Raw genomic sequence first — 23,866 nt, forward strand, 5'->3', positions numbered from 1 at the left:
TTATAAGTAATTAATTCACTTATTTATTTTTATGGTGGAGTCTTGTTCTCTCACCCAGGCTGAAGTGCAGTGGCAGGTGCCTGCCACCATGCCCAGCTAATTTTTCTATTTTTAGTACAGATGGGGGTTTCACCATGTTGGCCAGGCTGGTCTTGAACTCCTAACCTCAAGTGATCCACCCATCTTAGCCTCCCAAAATGCTGGAATTACAGGCATGAGCCACCGTGCCTGGCCTATTTAAAGATGCTTTCAATTCTTTGCAATGAAATATAAATAACACACTAACATTTAAGACAGGAGACCTTTTCATATAGATGAATTCATTCAAGTTAATCTGATATAGGGTCATAATCCCTCTCTGTCTGGGGCTGCTTCCGAATGGCATGACTCCTAATAAGAACTTCCTAGAGGCCAGGTGCGGTGGTTCACGCTGGTAATCTCGGCACTTTGGGAGGCCAAGGCAGGTGGATCACTTGAGGTCAGGAGTTTGAGAGCAGCCTGGCCAACATAGAGAAACCCTGTCTCTACTAAAAATACAAAACTTGCCGGGTATGGTGGCAGGTGCCTGTAATCCAAGCTACTTGGGAGACTGAGGCAGGAGAATTGCTTGAACCCGGGAGGTGGAGGCTGCGGTGAGCTGAGATCATGCCATTGCACTCCAGCCTAGGCAACAAGAGCGAAACTTCGTCTAAAAAAAAGACCTTCCTAGAAATGAGCATTATGAATAAGTGAAACTCTGAGGCCTGAAATGCTGACTTTGATAAAACACTCTGACTTTGATATCTGGGGATCTGTTTCCAAAGTTGGAAGCAAGGAAGGTTTCCTGCATGCAGAAACTTTACCTGTAACACTACAACCACTGTTATAAATTTTACAGCTAACACAAGATTCAAATGTGAAGGAGATACATTCAAAGAGAAAGTGTGCCTTTAATCTATAAGCAGAACAAGGAATTTGAGAAGCAACTGTCTTAGGAACAAGGGTATATATTTTGGTGGTAAATGTCTCAGTTCTAGGATTCGGCTACTCTGTGCTTAGAAATTTTGTAATTAAAAATGTCCTTCCCTAAGATGGAAGAAAAACCAAAATCATTCTTAGACTTCACATTTTGTAGTTTCTATTTTAGAAAAGAAACACAAAGCTTAATATTTAGAAGCAAGTGATGTGTTTTCACTCAGTCTTGCTCACTTTATACCGTAATTCAACCCAGACTAACAAAATTGCTGCTAACGCAGTTCCGATTTTCCTACCATCTGACATTAGTCATCACTTTTTTAATGACCCTGCAGCTTTCTCTGATATGACTACAGATGGTATTTTGAAAGATGGGGAATTCTGCATCTCTTTAAGACCACAGCTGTTTTTTCCTCTTTGTTAAATATTTCATTAGAGAAGAGAAAAAGGAAAAGAAGGAAAAGGCTTTCATTTCCTCTAAATCGGAATCTACAAGCATTCTAAATTTATATTTTCATGTCTTTTCACATGGCTGAGTTAGAAAATAAAATGAATTTCATTTTGAAAATGAAATTAGTGACTTAAAAGAAAAGGCTAAATGTATTTTAACTTACTCAGTAATAAGTGACCTAGAGCTTTTTAAAAATCTCTTCACATGGACGAGTAAATCAAACTGTCTTGCCACCTACGTCCAGGGAGGGGCAAAGTTTAGCCTTGAGGCACTTCATGGGGCTATTCCTTTGAGTACAGTATCAATATTTGGTGTCTTCAGCCAAGCACTACAATGAAAAATAAATATTTTCACATGGTTCATGAAACTGGCCCTGTGAGAAGGAAGTAAACAGACTGAAGTGTTCTTACCTTTCCCATCTTCTGTCACACCATTCTTTCCCTCAAAGAGCCTTTCGATCTAACCAATGCTGAGACATTTTCTTATGATCTATGCTTTTATCCCAATTGTTTTTCTGAAAAATGTGGAAACTTGGTTGTTATCTTTTTTTTTTTTTCAGCTGGGGGAAAGAAAAGTGTCAAGCTTTGTTGAGACACTGTGACAAAGATTCTTTGCTTGGCCAAACTTCAGTCAAGCTCCTAACACTTCTCCTAGGTCCATGTGTGCACTTCCTTCTAAGATCCAGTTTTAACAAAGAACCCTGGCTAAGTCAGTTTAGCAAGGACCTCACATCTTAATATCTGATCACCCTTGGTATCTGATTGGGTTCCTCCTCCTCCACCCTTCCCAGGTGATGTCTGATCACATGGCCAGTACTCAGAAAGAATCCTGTTAGGTTGGTTTGGCCCAAATTCCCCTCATCCTTGAGGTTTCCTTTTAGTACTTTTCCATCCACTGACCTCATCCTACTCCTTGACTATAAATTCGCACTTGCCAATGCTGTATTCAGAGTTGAGCCCAATCTCTCACCCCAAGCATCAGACCCCATGGCAGTGGTCCCTATAAAGTCTTCATTATCTTTCTTTAACAAGTGTCATTGAATGCTTTATTTCTTTAACAAGCCACAAACGTGAAAAAGGATACTGAGGACGACAGCTGCGCAACAAACGGCAGAGATGATCATCCGTATATGGCACATCCAGAGACTGTTCCACTGTGGACACGATTCGTAAAAGATGATAGACTGCAGGAGCGTGTATATGGAACCGCAGACAAAAGCCAAAAGGGCACCAGCATCATGAACCACTGTCACATTTAACCCCTGGAGAAAAAGTCACCAAAGGTCATTACTCTGGGTGAGTCTGTCAATGCTGAGTCGCGAGCACTCACTCACTCTAGGCTGCTTTGAGCCATTGGTCAGCACAGATGCAGCACTCCTTGGAAAATGTGGCCAGTACCACATGACCACCAGAAGAAAAGCCTTCCAGGTGCTAGAATGAATGCTAAAAAGTTGGTTGCTCCACAGCGAACCTGGACTCATGGGACAAGGAAAGGAGGAGGTCTGCCTTAGAGGTGGGAGTGCTGAGGATGGTGGGCTTCAGAGCCTGGCACACCTGGATTAAAAGTCCTGACTCCACCATGAGGCTCTGTGACCTTAGTGCAAAACCTTGATTTCTGTATCTAAAAATGGGCATAATCATCCCCGTCTTGCATGTTTGCAATGAAGATTATAGGATACACATCATATAACATTTTCTTTTTTCTTTTTCTTTTTTTCTTTTTGAGTTTCACTTTTGTTGCCCAGGCTGGAGTACAGTGACACAATCTCTGCTCACTGCAACCTTTGCCACCCAGGTTGAATAGATTCTCCTGCCTCAGCCTCCCGAGTAGCTAGGATAGGACTGTAGGCCTGTGCCACCATTCCAGCTAATTTTTGTATTTTTAGTAGAGAACTCTTGAACACAGGTGATCTGCTGGTCTTGACCTCCCAAAGTACTGGGATTACAGGCATGAGCCACTGCGCCAGGCCCATATAAAAATTTTGTATAAAAGTATATGACGCAAAAAATGTAATAATGGGATCATATATTTATAATTTGAATAATTTTGAGCTATCAAAATGTCTTTGTAATTTTCACAACCTACTCATTGTTTGAGGATGTTATCTACTAAACCGAAAACATTCATTCCATATCTACTACATAAACATCAGCAACAGTATAATTGTAAGCCCAACTTTGTAAAATTCATAATAATTGAGGGGTGGAATTTTCTAATAACATGCAGCATATAAATGTGCAGATTTTATGTGTGGTGACAAAATCATTTTTCAGCTTGCAAAATGCAACTGCAATACTACGTTTTTCACTTAAGCAATTTCTTTACCTCTACGTTGGTGCTTTCTAAAATGAATGTGAATCCCATCTTTTATGACTTTCACTTGCCTTTTTCATTACAGAAATTTTCATTTGATGTAATCAATAAACTTCAGTATGATATGATTGAAAAAATAATAATAAAGTACATGACTCATTCCATGATGGTGCCAAGGGTGGTTTGGGGATTTTAGGCTCCCTGCTCCCTGATAATCCCTACTCATTCCTCCCAACGCACCCCAAATGAACACACCATCTAAGTAAAACCACTGCTTTTGCCATGCAAAAGCACTTTCTTCTTTTTCTTTTTTTCTTTTTTTTTTTTTTTTTTTTGCTTTTTGGGTGTTTTTTTGAGACAGGATCTCACTCTGTTGCCCTGGTGGGAGTGCAGTGGCATGATCATAGCTCACTGCAGCCTTGAACTCCTGGGCTCAAGGAATCCTTTCACCTCAGCCTCTCAAGTGGCTGGGACTACAGGCACATGCTACCATGCCCAGTTCTGGCTAATTTTCTTTTTCAAAGGCACCTTCTAAACAAGTTCCCTGTCCCCGACCATCCTGTAACCAGCCATTTCAACTAGAAGGCAGCCCCTATGCCACTCTAGCAAAAAGTCAGAGCAGACCCTGTATACACTCAGAATAACCAACCAGGCACCTTACCTTCGGCTCCTTTCTCTCTCTCTTTTTCTTTTCTTGTCTTTTTTTTTTTTTATCTCACTCTGTTGCCCAGGCTGGAATGCAATGGCAAAATCTTGGCTCATTGCAACCTCCATCTCCTCCTCCAAGCAATTCTTTTGCCCCAGCCTCCAGAATACCTGGGATTATATGCATGCACCACCATGCTCAGCTTTTTCTATTTTCATAGAGACAAGATTTCTCCATGTTGGCCAGGCTGGTCTCAAACTTCTGACCTCAGGTGATCTACCCGCCTCAGCCTTCAAAAGTGTAGGGATTATAGGCATGAGCCTCCATGCCCAGCCTCAGCTCCTTCAAATGTGCACTGGGCACCATCCTTCCAGTAGAAGAGCATTTAGATGGAACCACTGGGTCTTGGCTTAAATCTGAAAATGCAAGTTTTGCTAAGGGCAAGTTAAAGTGCTGTGCAGGAGAGCCTGGTTTTGGCCACAGCACCCCTTGGCCCCAGCTCACCATGAACATGCTCTTCCCCCAGCTTTCCTCTGACCTAGGCAACCTTGGCTCCCCCTAGCACCACAGTGTTTGCCATCCAGACAGTTCAGCCTCAACCTGGAGCACAAATGAACTGATATTAAATTGCCATTCTCCACATAAGAAAGGAAGATGCAGAAAAAAGACCTTTTAACTTATTTCTAAGGAAATATATTTTCAAGTATCAAACCTAGCAATAGGGGAGAAATTCATTACATGATTTCTGTTATATTCAAATATGACCACATGGACACTCTGCAACACATCGTATAGTTTCTGTATACCTAAGATACCTAGCATGGGCCAGGTGCAGTAGCTCAAGCCTGTAATCCCAGCACTTTGGGAGACCAAGGCAGGAAGACTGCTTGAGTTCAGGAGTTTGAGAGCAGCTTGGGCAACATAGCAAGTACTCATCTCCACTAAAATTTTAAAAATCATGGCTGGGCATGGTGGCTAATGCTTGTAATCCCAGCACTTTCAGAGGCCAACACATGTGGATTATGAGGTCAGGAGTTTGAGACCAGCCTGGGAAACATGGTGAAACCCCATCTCTGCTAAAAATACAAAAATTAGCCAGGCATGGTGGCACATGGCTGTAATCCCAGCTACTCAGAGGGCTGAGGCAGGAGAATGGCTAGAACCCGGGAAATGAAGACTGCAGTGAGCCAAGATTGTGCCACTGCTCTCCAGTCTGGGCAACAGAGAGAGACTCCGTCTCAAATAAATAAATCAGCTGGGCATGAAGGTGCATGCCTGTAGTCCCAGCTACGTGGAAGGCTGAGGTGGGAGAATCACTCAAGTTCGGGAGACAAAGTCTGCAGTGAGCCATGATGGCACCACTGTACTTTAACCTGGGCAACAGAGTGAGAGACACTCGCTCAAAAAATATAATAAAAAATAAATTAAACACAGTGGCTCATGCCTGCTATGTTATCACTTTGGGAGGCTGAGGCAGCAATATCACTTGAGCTCAGGAGTTCAAGACCAACCTGGGCAACATGGCAAGACAGTCTCTACTAAAAATATATAAATTAGCTGGCTGTGGTGGCATGCACCTGTAGTTTCAGCTACTCAGGAGGCTAAGGTGGGAGGACTGCTCGAGCCCACAAGGCAGAGATGCAGTGAGCCATGATCGCACCATGGCACTCCAGCCTGGGCAACAGATCAAGACGCTGTCTCAGAAAATAAAGGTAAAAATACAAATACAGGTCGGGCGCGGTGGCTTATGCCTGTAATCCCAGCACTTTGAGAGGCTGAGGCGGGAGGATCACGAGGTCAAGAGATCGAGACCATCCTGGTCAACAAGGTGAAACCCCGTCTCTACTAAAAATACCAAAATTAGCTGGGCATAGTGGCGCACACCTATAGTCCCAGCTACTCAAGAGGCGGAGGCAGAAGAATTGCTTGAATCCAAGAGGTGGAGGTTGTGGTGAGCTGAGATTGCGCCACTGCACTCCAGCCTGGGTAACAAGAGCGAAACTCCAACTCAAAAAAAAAAAATACAAATACAAATACAAATAAATAATAAGATTCCTAGCATGGGCATATAGATTCAGGTAAGTTATATATGAAAAATAAAATAGGACAGGGCATGGTGGCTTGTGTTTTCAATTCCAACACTTTGGGAGGCAGATATGGGAGGATCACATGAGGCCAAGAGTTTAAGACCAGCCTCAGCCCTCTCTCACCACTCCTATTCAATATCATACTGGAAGTTCTAGCCAGAACAATCAGGCAAGAAAAAAAATAAAGGGTATTCAAATAGGAAAGAAGGAAGTCAAATTGTCTCTATTTGCAGACAACATAATTGTATATCTAGAAGACCCCATCGTCTCAGCCCCAAATCCCCTGAAACTGATAAGCAACTTCAGCAAAGTCTCAGGATACAAAGTCAAGGTGCAAAAATCACAAGCATTCCTATACACCAATAACAGACTTAAAGAGAGCCAAATCAATAATGAACTGCCATTCACAATTGCTACAAAGAGAATAAAATACCTAGGAATACAACTAACAAGGAACATAAAGGACCTCTTCAAGAAGAACTACAAACCACTGCTCAACAAAATAAGAGAGGATACAAACAGATGGAGAAACATTCCATGTTCATGGTTAGGAAGAATCAATATCATGAAAATGGCCATACTGCCCAAAGTAATTTACAGATTCAACACTATCCCCATCAAGCTACCAATGACCTTCTTCACAGAACTGGAAAAAACCACCTTAAACTTCATATAGAACCAAAAGAGAGCACGCATAGCCAAGTCAATTCTAAGCAAAAAGAATAAAGTGGAAGGCATCACACTACTGGACTTCAAACTATACTAGAAGGCTACAGTAATCAAAACAGCATGGTATTGGTACCAAAACAGAGAGATAGAACAATGGAACAGAACAGAGGCCTCAGAGAATACACAACATATCTACAACCATCCAATCTTTGACAAACCTGACAAGAACAAGCAATGGGGAAAGGATTCCCTGTTTAATAAATGGTGCTGGGAAAACTGGCTAGCCATGTGCAGAAAGCAGAAACTGGACCCCTTCCTGACACCTTACACTAAACTTAACTCCAGATGGATTCAAGACGTAAACATAAGACCTAACACCATAAAAACCCTAGAAGACAATCTAGGCAAAATCATTCAGGACATAGGAGTAGGCAAGGACTTCATGACCAAAACACTAAAAGCATTGGTAACAAAAGCCAAAATAGACAAATGGGACCTAATCAAACTCCTCAGCTTCTGCACGGCAAAAGAAACCGTTATTAGAGTGAATCGGCAACAAACAGAAATGGGAAAAAATGTTTGCAGTTTACCCATCTGACAAAGGGCTGATAGCCAGAATTTACAAAGAACTAAAACAGATTTACAAGAAAATAACAAAGAAGCCCATTCAAAAGTGGGCAAAGGATATGAACAGACACTTTACAAAAGAAGACATACATGAGGCCAACAAACATATGAAAAAATGCTCATCATCACGGGTCATTAGAGAAATGCAAATCAAAACTACATTGAGATACCATCTCACGCCAGTTAGAATGGCGATCATTAAAAAATCTGGAGATGACAGATGCTGGAGAGGATGTGGAGAAATAGGAACACTTTTAAACTGCTGGTGGGAGTGTAAATTAGTTCAACCATTGTGGAAGACAGTGTGGCGATTCCTCAAGAACCTAGAAATGAAATTCCATTTGACCCAGAAATCCCATTACTGGGTATATATCCAAAGGATTATAAATCATTCTACTATAAGGACACATGCACATGAATGTTCATTGCAGCACTGTTTACAATAGCAAAGACCTGGAACCAACCCAAATGCCTATCAATGATAGACTGAACAGGGAAAATGTGGCACATATACACCATGGAATATTATGCAGCCATCAAAAACGATGAGTTCGTGTCCTTTGTAGGGACATGGATGAACCTGGAAACCATCATTCTCAGCAAACTGACACAAGAACAGAAAATCAAACACCAAATGTTTTCACTCGTAGGCGGGTGTTGAACAATGAGAACACGTGGACACAGGGTTCCTGTGAGAGCACTACACACTGGGGTCTGTTGGTGGGAAATAGGGGAGGGACAGTGGCGTGTGGGGAGTTGGGGAGAGAGAGCATGGGGAGAAATGCCAGATATAGGCAATGGGGAGGAAAGCAGCAAATCACACTGCCACGTGTGTACCTATGCAACTATCTTGCATGTTCTTCACATGTACCTCAAAACCTAAAATGCAATAAAATAAAATAAAATATCAACATTTAAATTGAAAAAAAAAAAGACCAGCCTCAGAAAGATAGCAAGACCCCATCTTTACAAAAGTAAAAATAAAAATTATCTGGGCATAATGGTGCACCTGTAGTCTCAGCTACTCAAGAGACTGAGACAGGAGGAGTTCAAGGTTGAGTCTAAGAGTTCAAGGTTACACCGAGCTATGATTGTGCTATTGCAGTCCAGCCTAGGTGACAGAGTGAGACCGTTTACCAATCAATCAATCAGTCAATCAAAAAAGCAGGGAAATGATTTTTACATCAGACATGAATTTTTGATAAAGTTAAAACCCGGCACTCTTCTTGGACTGCCTTTTAGAAACTCTCTTGTTAATTTAAAAGGTAGTAACAACAAAAAAGAATATGTGAATACTGACAGGGTTAAACCTCAGAACTTTTCTTTTCTAAAAAGGAAACTTTTAAAAGTTGTATTTTTAATTGACAAATAATAATTGTTTATAGGCCAGGGACAGTGGCTCATGCCTCCCAACACTTCTGGAGGCTGGGGGCGGTGGGTGGAGGGGCAGATCACCTGAGGTCAGGAGTTCAAGACATGCCTGGATGACATGGCAAAATGCCATCTCTACTAAAAAATAAAGGAATTAGCCAGGAATATTGGCAGGTGCCTGTAATCCCAGCTACTCAGGAGGCTGAGGCAAGGAGAATTGCTTGAACCTGGGAGGCAGAGGTTGGAGTGAGCCACTGCACTCCAGCCTGGACAACAGAGCAAGACTTCGTCTCAAAACATAATAATTGTATTTATGAGGCTTGTAGGGATGCGTGCATGCGTGCATGCATGTGTGTGTGTGTTTCCAGAGGAACAGCCTCCCTGTGTAGCCCTATGTTACCCAGACTAGTCTCAAACTCCTGGGCTAATGCAATCCTCCTGCCTGGGCTTCCCTCAGTGCTGGGATTGCAGGCATGAGCCACCACGCCTGGCTGTAAATATTTTTATGTATGTTTACATTGTGAAATGATTAAATCAATGTAATTAAAATATCTATCACCTCACATATTCTTTTTTTTGTGATGAGAACATTTAAAACCTACTGTTTTAGCAATTTTGAAACATACAAAACATTATTATTAACTATAGTCGCCAGGCTGTACAATAATAGATCTCCAGAATTATTAATTTATTCTAACTGAAGCTTGGTACCCTTTGACCAATATCTCCCCACTTCTCATCCTCCCCTTCACTCCTGTGACACCATTCTAGTCTCCCCGTCTGTGAGCTTGACTTTCATAGGTTCCACATGTAAGTGAGAGCACTCGGTATTTGTCCCTCTGTGACTGGTTTATTTCACTTAGCATAAGGTCCTCCATGTTCATCCATGTGGCCACAAATGACAGAATTTCAAATAGAAAACTTTGTGAGGGAAAATAAAGTATTGACAGAAGTTAGTGAGGACACACCAAAAAGTAGCCATCTCACCCACCTGTTTGAGAAAAAATGTGATTTATTGCAACTCAAGAAAAATCCCCATGGCCAGGCACAGTGGCTCATGCCTGCAATCCCAACACTTTGGGAGGCCAAGGCAGGTGGATCGCTTGAGGTCAGGAGTTTGAGACCAGCCTCGCCAACATGGTGAAATCCTGTCTCTACTAAAAATACAAAAATTAGCCAAGTATGGTGGTGGGCGCCTCTAATCCCAGCTACTCAGGAGACTGAGGCATGAGAATCACTTGAACCCAGGGTGGAGGTTGCAGTGAGCTGAGATCGCACCACTACACTCTAGCCTGGGGAACAGAGCAAGACTCTGTCTCTACAAAAAAAGAAAAACCACCAGAGGCAGTCACACTCTTTCTTGCCCTCACATCTCAAAATCTTCTTGAGTTAACAGCTCAAGTTGGTTTGCTCCTGGTAAGACAAAGATGAATTACAGGATACTGAACAAGGAAGTGGTAAAGATACAGTTATCAGAACAATGACAAGTCAAACACTTTGCTCCTTGGGAAGTTAAGATTCTATTTCTAGTTTGTGTGAAGATTTAATCACCACTGAAGACTTAAGGAGAATCAAAAGTTGAAATTATTTAACCATCTAAGTTTTCTTCTTGAAGTCTGCCCTTTAATGGTTTAAAAACTGACATCTAGCAGGGCATAGTGGCTCACACCTGTAATCCAAGCATTTTGGAGGCCAAGACGGGCGGTTCACCTGAGGTCGGGAGTTAAAGACCTGCCTGACCAATGTGGTGAAAACCCATATTTTTAATAAAAAAAATAAAATAAAATAAAATAAAAACTGACATCTATATCTCTTATAATGTTGCTATTCAGAGGATAAAATGATATATCTATACTAGCCTCCATTAAACCATAACCACACTGCACTAAACAAATTATATCATTCTAGGTCTTCCTTTTTGTATTTTTGTGTGTGTGTGCTTCCTGATGGTAGAACTGTGCATTGTGTATTTGGTTTTTTTGGGTCACAGGTATTTCTCCATTTTGGCATTGAAGATAGCTCTCACAGCCTCTAGAAAGATGACTTCCATTCAAAGCCCATTTCTGGGCCAGGCGTGGTGGCTCACACCTGTAATCCCAGCACTTTGGGAGACTGAGGTGGGCAGATCACAAGGTCAGGAGATCAAGAACAGTCTGGCCAACATGGCAAAACCCATCTCTACTAAAAAAATACAAAAATTAGCCAGGTGGGGTGGTGGGCACCTGTAATCTCGGCTACTTGGGATGTTGAGGCAGGAGAATCACTTAAACTCAGGAGATGGAGGTTGCAGTGAGCCAAGACTGTACCATTGCACTGTAGCCTGGGTGACAAGAGCAAGTCTCCATTTCAAAAACAAAAACCCAGGCCAGGCGCAGTGGTTCAAGCCTGTAATCCCAGCACGTTGGGAGGCTGAGGCAGGTGGATCACAAGGTCAAAAGATCAAGACAATCCTGGTCAACATGGTGAAACCCCGTCTCTACTAAAAATACAAAACATTAGCTGGGCATGGTGGCGCGTGCCTGTAATCCCAGCTACTCAGGAGGCTGAGGCAGGAGAATTGCCTGAACCCAGGAGGCGGAGGTTGCCCTGAGCCGAGATCGCGCCATTGCACTCCAGACTGGGTAACAAGAGCAAAATTCCATCTCAAAAAAAAACAAAAAAACAAAAACCCACCTCTGCCATGCATTACTTATCTCATCTTTGGCAAGTATTAACCTCTCTGGGCCTCCATTTCACCATGGATAAATAGGGAAAATAATAGAGCATATCTTACAAGGCTTTTACTATAATTGTATGAATTAAAATATGGGATATTTCAATAAATGTGTCACAGGAAAATTTCAATAAGTGTTTGCTGTTATGAAAAACAGAATGCATACTGTCATACAAGATAAGGAAATGTCACCAAGAGCCTCCTCTTTGAACACCAGAAGTTTAAATGGTAGAATTGGTAAACACATGCAAATATTTTCACACCCTTAACAAAATCATCACAGTAGTTGAGGTAGCTCCCCCAACACATCAAACCACATCTATGAGAACATGGAGCAATGCAAAGCCCAAGGCCTCTTCTGAATCACACACTCTCACATAATTATGCAAATGTGCACCCCATTTCTCCCAAGTACAGAACTGACTTTCAAATTTTGTTTGTTTTGAGATGGAGTCTTGCTCTGTTGCCCAGGCTGGAGTGCAAGTGGCACAATCTCAGCTCACTGCAACCTCCACCTCCTGTGTTCAAGCGATTCTCCTGCCTCAGCCTCCTGAGTAGCTGGGATTACAGGTGCGTGCCACTTTTGTCCAGCTAATTTTGTATTGTTAGTAGAGAGGGCGTTTCACCATGTTGGCCCAGCTGGTCTTGAACTCCTGACCTCAGGATCCGCCTACCTTGGCTTCTCAAAGTGCTGGGATTACAGGCGTGAGCCACTGCTCCCTGCCGTAACTTTCAAATGTTAAAAGTTTGTTTCTAAAATAGGGACTAACCCACTTATTGTAAACTCATCAAGCATTAATGGCTATAATGGCATAGTGTGCCTCTTGCATTCCTGCTACTCTCCTCAGACACATACACTCCACCACTCCTCACAACTGAAAAGCTTCAGCTTTTACCTGAAAACTGGCGACAATGCTCATTCCAATACATCCCAACAATCCCAGAAAGAAAGATACCAAGTTAAGAGCAGGACTGCTGAAACAGTAGGTTCGATTCTTCTTCTCTACTATTTTATATCTTGTATAAATTGTGGCTGCAGCTGAAAAAGAAGAGAACTTTGATGAATGTTCATAATTTGATTTCTTTAGAATGAAAAACAGAAGCAGCTTCATATCACATGTACTGATTACAAGTCTCCCCACTTTCCCACACCTGTCCCTCCTGACTCCATCTTACTCTCTCCCCAGCATGGACACACACACACACACACAAACACACACATCTTGGCTGTTGTCCTTTTCATGTAGATGCTATTATAGTACATGCATTATTCAGTGACTTGCTTTTTCTACTTAACAATGTAGCATAGAGATCTTTTCATGTAAGTACAAACAGGTTTACTTCATTGTTTTGGGGGTCTCATGATGCTCTATGGTATGAGACACTATATTTATTTCATTATTCTCCTAAAAATGAATTTCTACATTGTTTCCACATTTTTCCTGCTACAAACAGCATTCAATGAATATCCTTGTATACAAATCTTTGGGCACACTTTCAGGTGTTTCTGAAAGATGGGTTCCTAGGAGCTATATTACTGGGTCAAAAAAAAACATGCACAATTAAAATGCTTAGAAACACCTCCAAATTGCTCCAAGGACAGTTAACAATTTAGACTCCCACTGGCAGAATTTGAGAGCAATGTTGCATGCCCTTGCCTTTTTATTCCTTTTAATCTAATAAATAAAAAATGTAACCTGTTGGTTTAATTTGCATTTCTCTGATGATTAGTGAGATTTAGCAATTTTCAGCATTTCTTCTTCTGAGAAAAGCATGTTTACAATTTTCTTTTTATTCTTCTCTTGGACTCATCTATTTCTAATTTGTAGTTACTTTTTACATACTGTGTCCATTAGTCTATTATCTGTTATAAATATTGCACATTTTCTTCTGCTCTGCTATTTGTCTTTTACCAATGTTTCTTGTATTTTCCATCATTCAGAAGTTTTAATTTTTATATATTCATATCAGTCCATGCTTCTGGGTTTTGTGTAAGTTTCTATTCCAAGGTTTAAAAATATTCTCCTGTAATTTCATTACCACATAGTTTTGCTTTTCATGTTTACTAAACTGCAATTGGTTCTTGTGTATGATGTGAGGAGGATAGTAAGGTTATGTTTTTCGAAACTGCGAGTCAATTAACCAAATATCATTTGTTGTAATTTGGCAATAAAATATAGCTTCCATGAGAGCAGGGGTCTTGTCTGTTTTGTTTGCTGTTGTGACCTCGACACTAAGCATAAACAAGCAAAAGCCTATCGTATAGTACATACTTTGTAAATGTTGAATAAATAAATAGTTATAATTTTTTTTGTATTCCCTTTAACTTAGCAAATTTATAGAAAAACACAAATATGCAAAGATATATTTAAAAGATGTTCACTTCAACATTGTAACTACAAAATACCAGAAATAGCCTAAATGTTGAACAATAGGGGACTAATTAAATAAATCATAATACATCCTTGCAAAGGATATCATGCATGCATGGAAAGTATACAGTATAAAGACATAGTATGGTGGCTATAATATATGCCTGAATTTTTAAAAAGCAGGCTAAAGACTAACAACTTATCACAACATTTTTTTTTCTTTTGGCATCAGGGTCTCACTCTGTCAACTGGGTGGGAGTGTAGTGCCGCAATCATGGCCACTGCAGCCTTGACCTCCTGGGCTCAGGCAATCCTCCCTCCTTACCCTCCCAAGTAGTTGGGACTATAAGCACACATCACCACACCCAGCTAATTTATTTCTTCCCACTTTCTCTTTCTTTCTTTACTTCTTTCTTTCTTTCTCTTTCTTTCTCTCTTTTTCTCTTTCTTTTTAATTTTTTGTAAAGATGGGATCTCACCACATTGAGACTATAGGCACACACTGGGACATTTGGGACTACAGGCACACATCACCACACCCAGCTAATTTATTTCTTCTTTCTTTGTCTTTCTCTCCTTCTTTTTAATTTTTTGTAAAGATGGGATCTCACTACCTTCTTTCTTTCTCTTTCTTTCTTTCTTTCTCTCTCTCTTTCTTTTTAATTTTTTGTAAAGATGGGATCTCACTTGGGCTGGTCTTGAACTCTTGGGCTCAATAGATCCTCCTGTTTCAGCCTCCCAAAATGCTAGAATCACAGGCATGAGCCACTGCACCTAGCTCACACAGACTATTTTAAATGATTATATTTATGTCACCTTCTGCTTTATTCAGAAGCAAACGCCATATTTATCACTTGCTGTGATAAAATAATCTCTCTGTTTTCCAAGTCGGGATTCGTGGCAAGGATGGTATAAGAGGGCACTGGAATTGGCAGACTCCATGTTGCTACTTCCCCTTGCTCACCTCCAATACCTTAGGAGGACTACAAATGGGTGATGCGGTGAAACTTTGCCGCTACCAAGTAGGAAGAACAAATTCTAAAGATGCCAAGTCGCTAAGTAGGGTTAGCAACACTGTCCCTTCCCACCCTGTACCAGTAGAGAAACAGAAAGCGCTGGTTATGCGATAGGCCCTTGGCAAAAACATGATTGTTCCATGGGAGTAGATTACAGCAGGACTAAGAGAAAAAGCCCTGCATCTAACATCTATATACTTGGATCGCCTTATAGAAGACTGAGCCTTACATTAATTGTGCAATAGTTGTCATTACTGTGCATTACATTAATTGGCTCATGATGAGGTTGTATCCTATCAACTGCATCACAGGTGCATCTGGGGAACTGAAAAGAAAAATCATACTATTTCTTGCTTCACCTTTTCCCTTTCTCTAACAGGTAAGATAGTGCCTTTGTCAATGGTTGTCAAACTTAGTGAGAATCCAAGTCCCTTGGAGTGCTTGTTGAGAAGGCACAGTCATGACCCCACACTCCCAAAGGTTCTGGCTGAGTCGTGTGGCATCTAGTTGCCTTCAGACCACACTTTGAGAAACTTCGCTTACGCACTGGGTGTCTTTGGTTTCCATAAGTGTCTTGAATATAAATCAACATTTTTAAAAACCAAATTGCACTTAAAATCCATTCCAGAGTTTGGTATTTAAAACCACCTACAGAAAATCCTGTTATAAATTACTAAAGTATAGTTCTCTAATAAAGCCATAATTTTGGATATCTTTTCACTTCAGTTTCTCAAAATAGCACAAAAATCTAGCCGCAAAACTTGTGCTTTTTAAAAGTTATACACCAGGCCATGTGCAGTGGCTCACACCTATAATTTCAGCACTTTGAGAGGTCAAAGCAGGTGGATTACTTAAACATAGGAGTTCAAGGCCAGCCTGGCTACATGGCAAAACCCCATCTCTACAAAAAAACACAAAAAATTAGCTAGGCATGGTGGTGTGTGCCTATAGTACCAGCTACTCTGGGGTGGGAGAATTGCCTGATCCCGGGAGGTGGAGGTTGCGGTGAGCTGTGATCACACCACTGCACTCCAGACTGAACAACAGAGACCCTGGCTCATGAAAAATAAATAAAATAAAATAAAATAAAAATTATACACAAACTAAAAATAACACATCTGACTTCACTTGGAATTGTGAGCTTTTCGATTATTCATAATAATTATTGTGTACTTACCAAGAAATGCAGAGATGTTGAACATAAATGTAAAAATAGCACTCTCTAAAGGTATTATTCCTTTATCACTGGCAAAGAGAAGAAATATCCAAATTATTAGAGAGAAATTCAGTCCAGACCTCTGAGAAGACTTGTAATTGGCAAGTTTTTATCGTGTTTCTTTTAGGTGTTCAGCCACTTTGAATTTCAAAAATTTGGCCTGATTTTGTTCTAAAGTATTTTCATTTTGGCTCTAAAAGATGTAAAATTTATTTGTATATCATGAGAGATTTTATAGCAAAAAGTCAGAAAATGTTTAAATTCATTGGTGTTGACATTTCTCAAATGATCAAACCCATAACCTTGATATGTGTTCATTCTCAGTGGTAAATTGTGACTACCTTGAAAAAAAAAACTGATCTAAAATCATGTTTGAAGCCAGGAATGGTGGCTCACACCTGTAATCCCAGCACTTTGGGAGGTGGAGGTGGGAGGATCACCTGAGGTCAGGAGTTCAAGACCACCCTGGCCAAGATGGTAAAACCCCACCTCTACTAAAAAAGTCCAAAAATTAGCCAGGCATCGTGGCAGGTGCCTGTAGTCCCAGCTACTCCAGAGGCTGAGACAGGAAAATCGCTTGAACTTGGGAGGCAGAGGTTATAGTGAGCTGAGAGGGCACCACTGCATTCCAGCCTGGGTGACAAAGAGAGACTTGGTCTCAAAATAAAATAAAATCATGTTTGAAAATTCTAATATTGGGATGTTATGTAAACACATTATTTTTTAATAACTGAGATTTTACTATCTGCTGAAAATATTACGATAAAAAGCTGAGGAATATTACTGATCTCTAGAAGTACTTTATGGAAATAAGGTATCTAGGATATACTAATTGTGGTCAATTATTTTAACAAAAATGTTGCTGTAAAACATTTTTCAGGTATAGACTTTTAATTAATTAGATGACTTGGAAAATACTGTTTGACATGTTCTTTTCTTTTTTTTTTTTAAAGATGGGGTTTCTCCATGATGGCCAGGCTGGTCTTGAACTCCCGACCTTAGGTGATCCACCCACCTTGGCCTCCCAAAGTGCTACGATAACAGGCGTGAGCCACCGCACCTGGCGACATGTTCTTTTTTTTAATTGTTATTTTTTAGAGACAGGGTTTTGCTATGTTACCCAGGCTGGTTTTGAAGTCCTGAGCTCAAGGAATCCTCCTGCCTCAACCTCCCAAAGTGCTGGTGTGAGCGTCTGGCCAACATGATCTATTTTCTATTAGTGCCAAGCTGTAACTTATTTTTCATTTTCAGGCTGCTCACATAGCAACTTTCCCACTTTAAAACTGATGGCGAAAGAGCTGCCAACATGAAACAACGTGTACCCATTTTGAGTGTTTCTACATCTGTAAACAGCTCTGAAATTCAAGCAACGAAAAACTGATCACGTGGACAATGATGCACTTGGAAGCGTTTGAAGAATTCCACAAGGAGCCTGTGTGTGCAGAAAGCAGGAACTTCTTAAGTTTTGCGAACACTTCATATTTAAACTGGAGTATAAAGAAGTTAATAGGGCCAGGCGTGGGGGCTTACACCTGTAATCCCAGCACTTTGGGAGGCCGAGGCAGGTAGATCACCTGAGGCCAGGAGTTCGAGACCAGCCTGACCAACATAGTGAAACCCTGTCTCTACTAAAAAATACAAAAATTAGTTGAGCATGGTGGCAGGCACCAGCAATCCCAGCTACTTGGTAGACTGAGGCAGGAGAATCGCTTGAACCCAGGATGCAGAAGTTGCAATGTGCCAAGATCGTATCATTATACTGGCCTGGGCAACAGACCCAGACTTCATCTCAAAAGAAAAAGAAAGAAAAGAAGAAGTTAATAGCCTCCCTTATAACAAATGCCTTTATTCCAAATTAATTCAATCTCAACATCACTGATAATTGCAAGAACCTGAAGGGTTTAGAATTCAGGCTGGGTGCAGTGGCTCACACCTATAATTCCAGCACTTTGGGAGGCTGAGGCAGGAAGATAACCTGAGCTCAGGAGTTCAAGACCAGTCTGGCCAACATGGTGAAACTCTGTTTCTACTAAAAATACAAAAATTAGCTGGGCGTGGTAGTGGGTGCTTGCAATGTCAGCTACTCAGGAGGCTGAGGCAGGAGAATCACTTGAACCCAGAGGCAAAGTTTGCAGTGAGCCGAGATCACACCACTGCCCTCCAGCCCAGGTGACAGAGTGAGACTCAGTCTCAAAGAAAAAAAAGAACCTGAAGGGTTTAGAATTTAGCACTTTTCCCATGATAACCATTTTTCACGCTAAAGGAATGCTGAAGTGGAAGATGCCCTTCTGAGCGCTATGCTGAATGGGCACGGAGGCAGGAAAGGGAACCAAAGACGGGGGAAAAAGCAGAGGCAGCTCATTACCCTGGGAAGCACTTTTGCCAGACAATTAACTTTGCCAGGGAAATCAGGCCTTCCTGCCTTGGCCTCAGGTTATTAAAAAAAGCAGGCACCAGGTGACTCATCCTAGAGTTCTTGTTACACAGGTCTGAGAATAACTGAACCTGACAGCCACATCACAGGCATGGGAGCAAACGCAGAGGAGGTGCGCTGGGAAGAAGGTTGTTTGCCTGTTTGAGGAGAAAGGGAAGGCAATGAAAGCATGAGGAGGATATTTAGGAAGATAGGGAGGTGGCGGATGAAGGTGCTCTAGGTGCTCTGACAGAAGAGAAGACCAGACCTGTGGACCCTGTCTACTGATGGCAAGTTGAGACTATGTCAAAGGCCCAGGTGTAGAGTCCACATGACATCAAATAGGTGATTGGAAAACTCAGAATTCCAGGGTGGTGTTTCATTCTTGCTTATCTGTACATTTAAAACCATATGGGTGGAGGCCAGGCATGGTAGCTCACACCCATAATCCCAGCACTTTGGGAGGCTGAGGAGGGTGGATCACTTGAGCTCAGGAGTTTGAAACTAGCCTAGGCAACTTGGTGAAACTCTGTCTCTACAAAAAATACAAAAATTGGCTGGGCACAGTGGCCCATGCCTGTAATCCCAGCACTTTGGGAGGCTGAGGCGGGCAGATCACTTAAGGTTAGCAGTTCAAGACCAGCCTGGCCAACATGGTGAAACCCCATCTCTACTAAAATACCAAAAATGCCTGCAATCCCAGCTACTCAGAAGTCTGAGGCAGGAGAATCGCTTGAACCCAGGAGACAGAGGTTGCAGTGAGCCAAGATGCCGCCATTGCACTCCAGCCTGGGTGACAAGACACTCCAGACATGGTCTCAATAAATAAATAAATAATACAAAAATGAGCCAGGCATGGTGGCATGTACCTGTAGTCCCAGCTACTCGGGAGGCTAAGGTGGGAAGATCATTTGTGCCCAGTAAGCAGAGGTTACAGTGAGCCGAGATCATGCCACTACCCTCCAGCCTAGGTGACAGAGTGAGACCCTGTCTCAAAAATAAATAAATAAACAAATTTTTAAAACACCATACAGGTGAAGGGAAGCTCAGAATACTTGGTACTAAAATTAAAATAAATAAATAAAATAAAACCATACAGGTGGAACCAAAAGCACTTTACTAATAGCCATTCCCTATGTATTGTTGAACGAATGACTATCGGTACTGGCCAAAAAAACACTGACCTAATAGATTCCACTTACTGAGCATTGACTCTGTACCCACCAGGCACCTTAGGTGCTTACCATACATCATTTCATTTCACCTTCACAGCCCCAAGCGGGGTGTATATCAACCCCGCTTTACAAAGTAGAAAGCTGGGTATTAAAGAGGCTATATAACTTGTTCAAGAGCTTCACAGAGGATTCCGTATCCCAGTCCAGATGTTTAACGCCCTGACTTCTCAGCCTCTACTCTGCTCTAACAGCAGGCAAGGAACTAAGCCAGTAGGAGAATGATTGGGGGCAGCGAGCCAACATTGATATATATGCCGGTCAGTGCTTAACAGCCAGCTCTGGAGGGTGCCTGGTTTGTGGCATTTGCCAATTTTCATGGTGAAAATACTCCCAATATGTTAAAATTCAGGCTACCAAAAGAATGAAAACAAAAATAAATAAAAATAAAATTTGAACTATCAAAATGCAGGTCACTGAACACAAAGTTGGAAGAGAAACACACAGTCCATGCTCAGGAGCAGATACCAGCTACCTCCAGCATGCCATGGAGATGAACCAGCATGGTGATGTGGTGATGAGAAGGCTTCATAGAGGCTGGGCGTGGTGCCTCATGCCTGTAATCCCAGCACTCTGGGAGGCCAAGGCAGGTAGATCACTTGAGGTCAGGAGTTTGAGACCAGTCTGGCCAACATAGTGAAACGCCATCACTAAAATACAAAAAAAAAAAAAAATAGATTATAGGTGATGGGCACCTATAATCTCAGCTACTTGTGAGGCTGAGGCAGGAGAATCACTTGAACCTGGGAAGCTGAGGTTGCAGTGAGCCGAGATTGCGCCTCTGCACTCCAGCCCGGGTGACAGAGCAAGACTCTATCTCAAAAAAATAAAATAAAAATGAAAGAACTCTTACCTCTCAGTGAAAAATATTCTCATACGTCTTTCTGTGTCTGATCTTATATATTAAGTAAATTCTGTTTTGTTTTGTTTTTTCCTTTTTTGGACAGCATACATAGGTAAATATTAAGTCACATCTTCTAGTGATATTGGAATCCAGATGACCATAAAACTAAGAGGTAACCAAGAGATCCTGGGGGTAGCTTCTGTTGTTGCTATTTTTTTTCTTTTCTTTTTCTTTTTTTTTTTGAGACAGAGTCTCACTCTGTTGCCCAGGCTGAAGTGTAATGGCACAATATCAGCTCACTGCAACCTCCATCTTCCAGGTTCAAGTGATCCTCCTGCCTCAGCCTCCTGAGAAGCTGGGACTACAGGTGCATGCCACCATGCCCAGCTAATTTTTGTATTTTTAGTAGAGACAGGGTTTCACCATGTTGGTTAGGCTGGTCTTGAACTCCTGACATCAAATGATCCGCCTGACTTGCCCTCTCAAAGTGCTGGGACTACAGGCATAAGCCACCATGACCAGCCACCTCTTTTTATTTTTATTTTTAAGCTCAAGCTAAGTGATTCCATCATGCAAGGGTAGCAGTATAGTATTTGCTTGGCCTAACTGCCTGGGTGCCTGATTCAGTAAACTGGAGGAGAGGCGAAACCAGTTGCTTCCCAGCCTGGCAGCAGTAGTCTCTCTACCCAGCTGCTACCACATCATTCTGTACCACACGGTTTCTGCAGTGCAGTGGGCCCTGACCAGCCCCACCCACCACCTCATTTGCCTCCTTGCTAATAAGGCGGAAACTTCCTGGAAACTTTAAGGAGGACAAGGCCAGCAAATTGTTCATTTGCCTGTGGTCTAGAAGCTGTTGAGGCTATTACGTCTACACAGTTATTTAAGAATAGGTTGTGCCTAGGAAATCCGTTTATGTCCACATTTCCTGAATTTACATTTCTGCAAGTTAAGCAGACTGTGGAAAATTCCAAGTCGTTTGTGTAACATCCTACTTCAAACTAATTTATGATGTTAAGCTAGTGAATAATCACTTGATACTGAAAGGAATGAAAATGATACAAAGAAAGTGTGCTGGATAATAGAAGACTTTCCCAAGCTTGGTCAAACATTGTAATTTTATTTTATTTTATTTTATTTTTTTAGAAACAGGGGTTTCACCATGTTGATCAGGCTGGTCTCAAATTCCTGACCTCAGGTGATCCACCCACCTCAGCCTCCCAAAGTGCTGAGATTACAGGTGTGAGCCACCATGCCCAGCCAGAGTATTTAAAGATAATTTGGTGGTGGAGGGGGTGGGGACTGTGAATCCAGAGTACTGATTTTTGGATCAGAGATTAAATCTCCGGAAGTTGAAGGTGTCCTCTTACGCTGACTCAGTTCCTGGGTGAAGGACACAAGATCAGATAAGCCAGTTTATCAATCTAGATAGTACCAGCTAATCCATCAAGTGCAGTGTCTGCAAAATATCTCAAACACTGATTTTAGGTTTTATAATAGTCATGTTATCCCCAGAAACAATTTGGGGAGGGTCAGAATCCTATAGCCTCAAGCTGCTTGACTCCTAAACCATAAATTTTTATCTTTTGGCTAACTGCTAGTCATACAAAAGCAGTCTAGTACCCAGGCAAGACAAGAGTTTGTTTTGGGAAAAGGCTGTTATCGTCTTTGTTTCAAACTATAGACAGTAAATTCCTCCCGTTCGGCCTATGCCCAGGAATGAACAAGACTAACTTCAAAGTTAGAAGCAAGGTGGGGTTGGTTAGGTCAGATCTTTTTCACATCTCAGTTATAATTTTGTAATGGCAGTTTTATTATCTTAAGTAAAATAACTCAGAAACAGAAAGTCAAGTGCCAAATGTTCTCACTTGTAAGGGGAAGCTGAATAATGTGTACACATAAACATAGAGGGGAACAATAGACACTGGAGACTCAGAAGGGCAGGAGGAAGGGCCTGAGGGATGAAAAATTACTTAATGAGTCCAATATATCCTACAACAAAATGGGACTTGTACCCCCTAAATTGATTTTTAAAAAAATTTAAACACCTAGTAAAACCCTAGCCAGATAAATAAATAATAAAAACTTGCACTTGTACCAGTAATTCCATTTCCCTCACCATGTCTTTACTTTTTTTCTCTCTTTTCAGACAGTCTCCCTCTGTTGCCCAGGCTGGAGTGTACTGGCATGATCTTGGCTCACTGCAACCTCCACCTCCCAAGTTCAAGTGATTCTCCTGCCTCAGCCTTTCTAGTAGCTGGGACTACAGGATGCACCACCACTCCCGGCTAACCTTTGTATTTTTAGTAGAGACTGGGTTTCACCTCGTTGGCCAGGATGGTCTTTCTCTTGACCTCAGGTGATCTGCCAGCCTCAACCTCCCAAAGTTCTGGGATTACAGGAGTGAGCCAATGCGATCAGCCTTGTGTCTTGTATATGTTTTTATTCACAGGCAGTAAAAACCTCAAGTATCTCTCCATTCAAAAAGTTGTAATATTCCCCCTCTTTTTTTTTTAATTTGAGATGGACTCTTACTCTGTTACCTAGGCTGGTGTGCAATGGCATGATCTCAGCTCATTGCAACCTCTGCCTCCTGGGTTCAGGCAATTCTCCTGCCTCAGCCACCTAAGTAGCTGAAATCACAGTCACCTGCCACCACACCCAGCTAATTTTTGTATTTTTAGTAGACATGGGGTTTCACCATGTTGATCAGGTTGGTCTCCAACTCCTGACGTCAGGTGATCCCCCTGCCTTGGCTTCCCAAAGTGCTGGGATTACAGATGTGAGCCATTGTGCCTGGCCAATCCCCTCTCTTAGGGTATGGACTTTGTTAAATATGCACTCTGAATGAAAAAACCACCCCCGCTCCCCGGCCCTAAACAGGCTTTGTGTGAGCAACGTAGCTGTTTATTCCCAAGTGTGGGTGGGCTGAGTCCAAAAAG

At 41.7% G+C, this 23,866-nt stretch overlaps 1 protein-coding gene across 6 annotated transcripts in view; it reads right to left on the bottom strand.

Moving 5' to 3' along the window:
• The window catches only part of LOC100396917 (DNA damage-regulated autophagy modulator protein 1), a 53,809-nt gene that overhangs the window by 9,582 nt on the left and 20,361 nt on the right, over positions 1-23,866 (bottom strand). For 5 of the 6 annotated variants that reach the window (XM_078337054.1, XM_078337055.1, XM_035257272.3 and 2 more), the window contains exons 4-6: positions 16,397-16,464; positions 12,728-12,870; positions 2,489-2,666 (exon numbers count right to left, since the gene is read on the bottom strand). In XM_078337054.1, the coding sequence (XP_078193180.1) occupies positions 2,489-2,666; positions 12,728-12,870; positions 16,397-16,464 (389 nt within the window). The remainder of the gene's footprint in view (positions 1-2,488; positions 2,667-12,727; positions 12,871-16,396; positions 16,465-23,866) is intronic. The other variant, XM_054238729.2, reaches the window with a different exon arrangement.

Source organism: Callithrix jacchus, chromosome 9, assembly GCF_049354715.1.
Source record: "Callithrix jacchus isolate 240 chromosome 9, calJac240_pri, whole genome shotgun sequence".
Taxonomy (NCBI): Eukaryota; Metazoa; Chordata; class Mammalia; order Primates; family Cebidae; genus Callithrix; species Callithrix jacchus.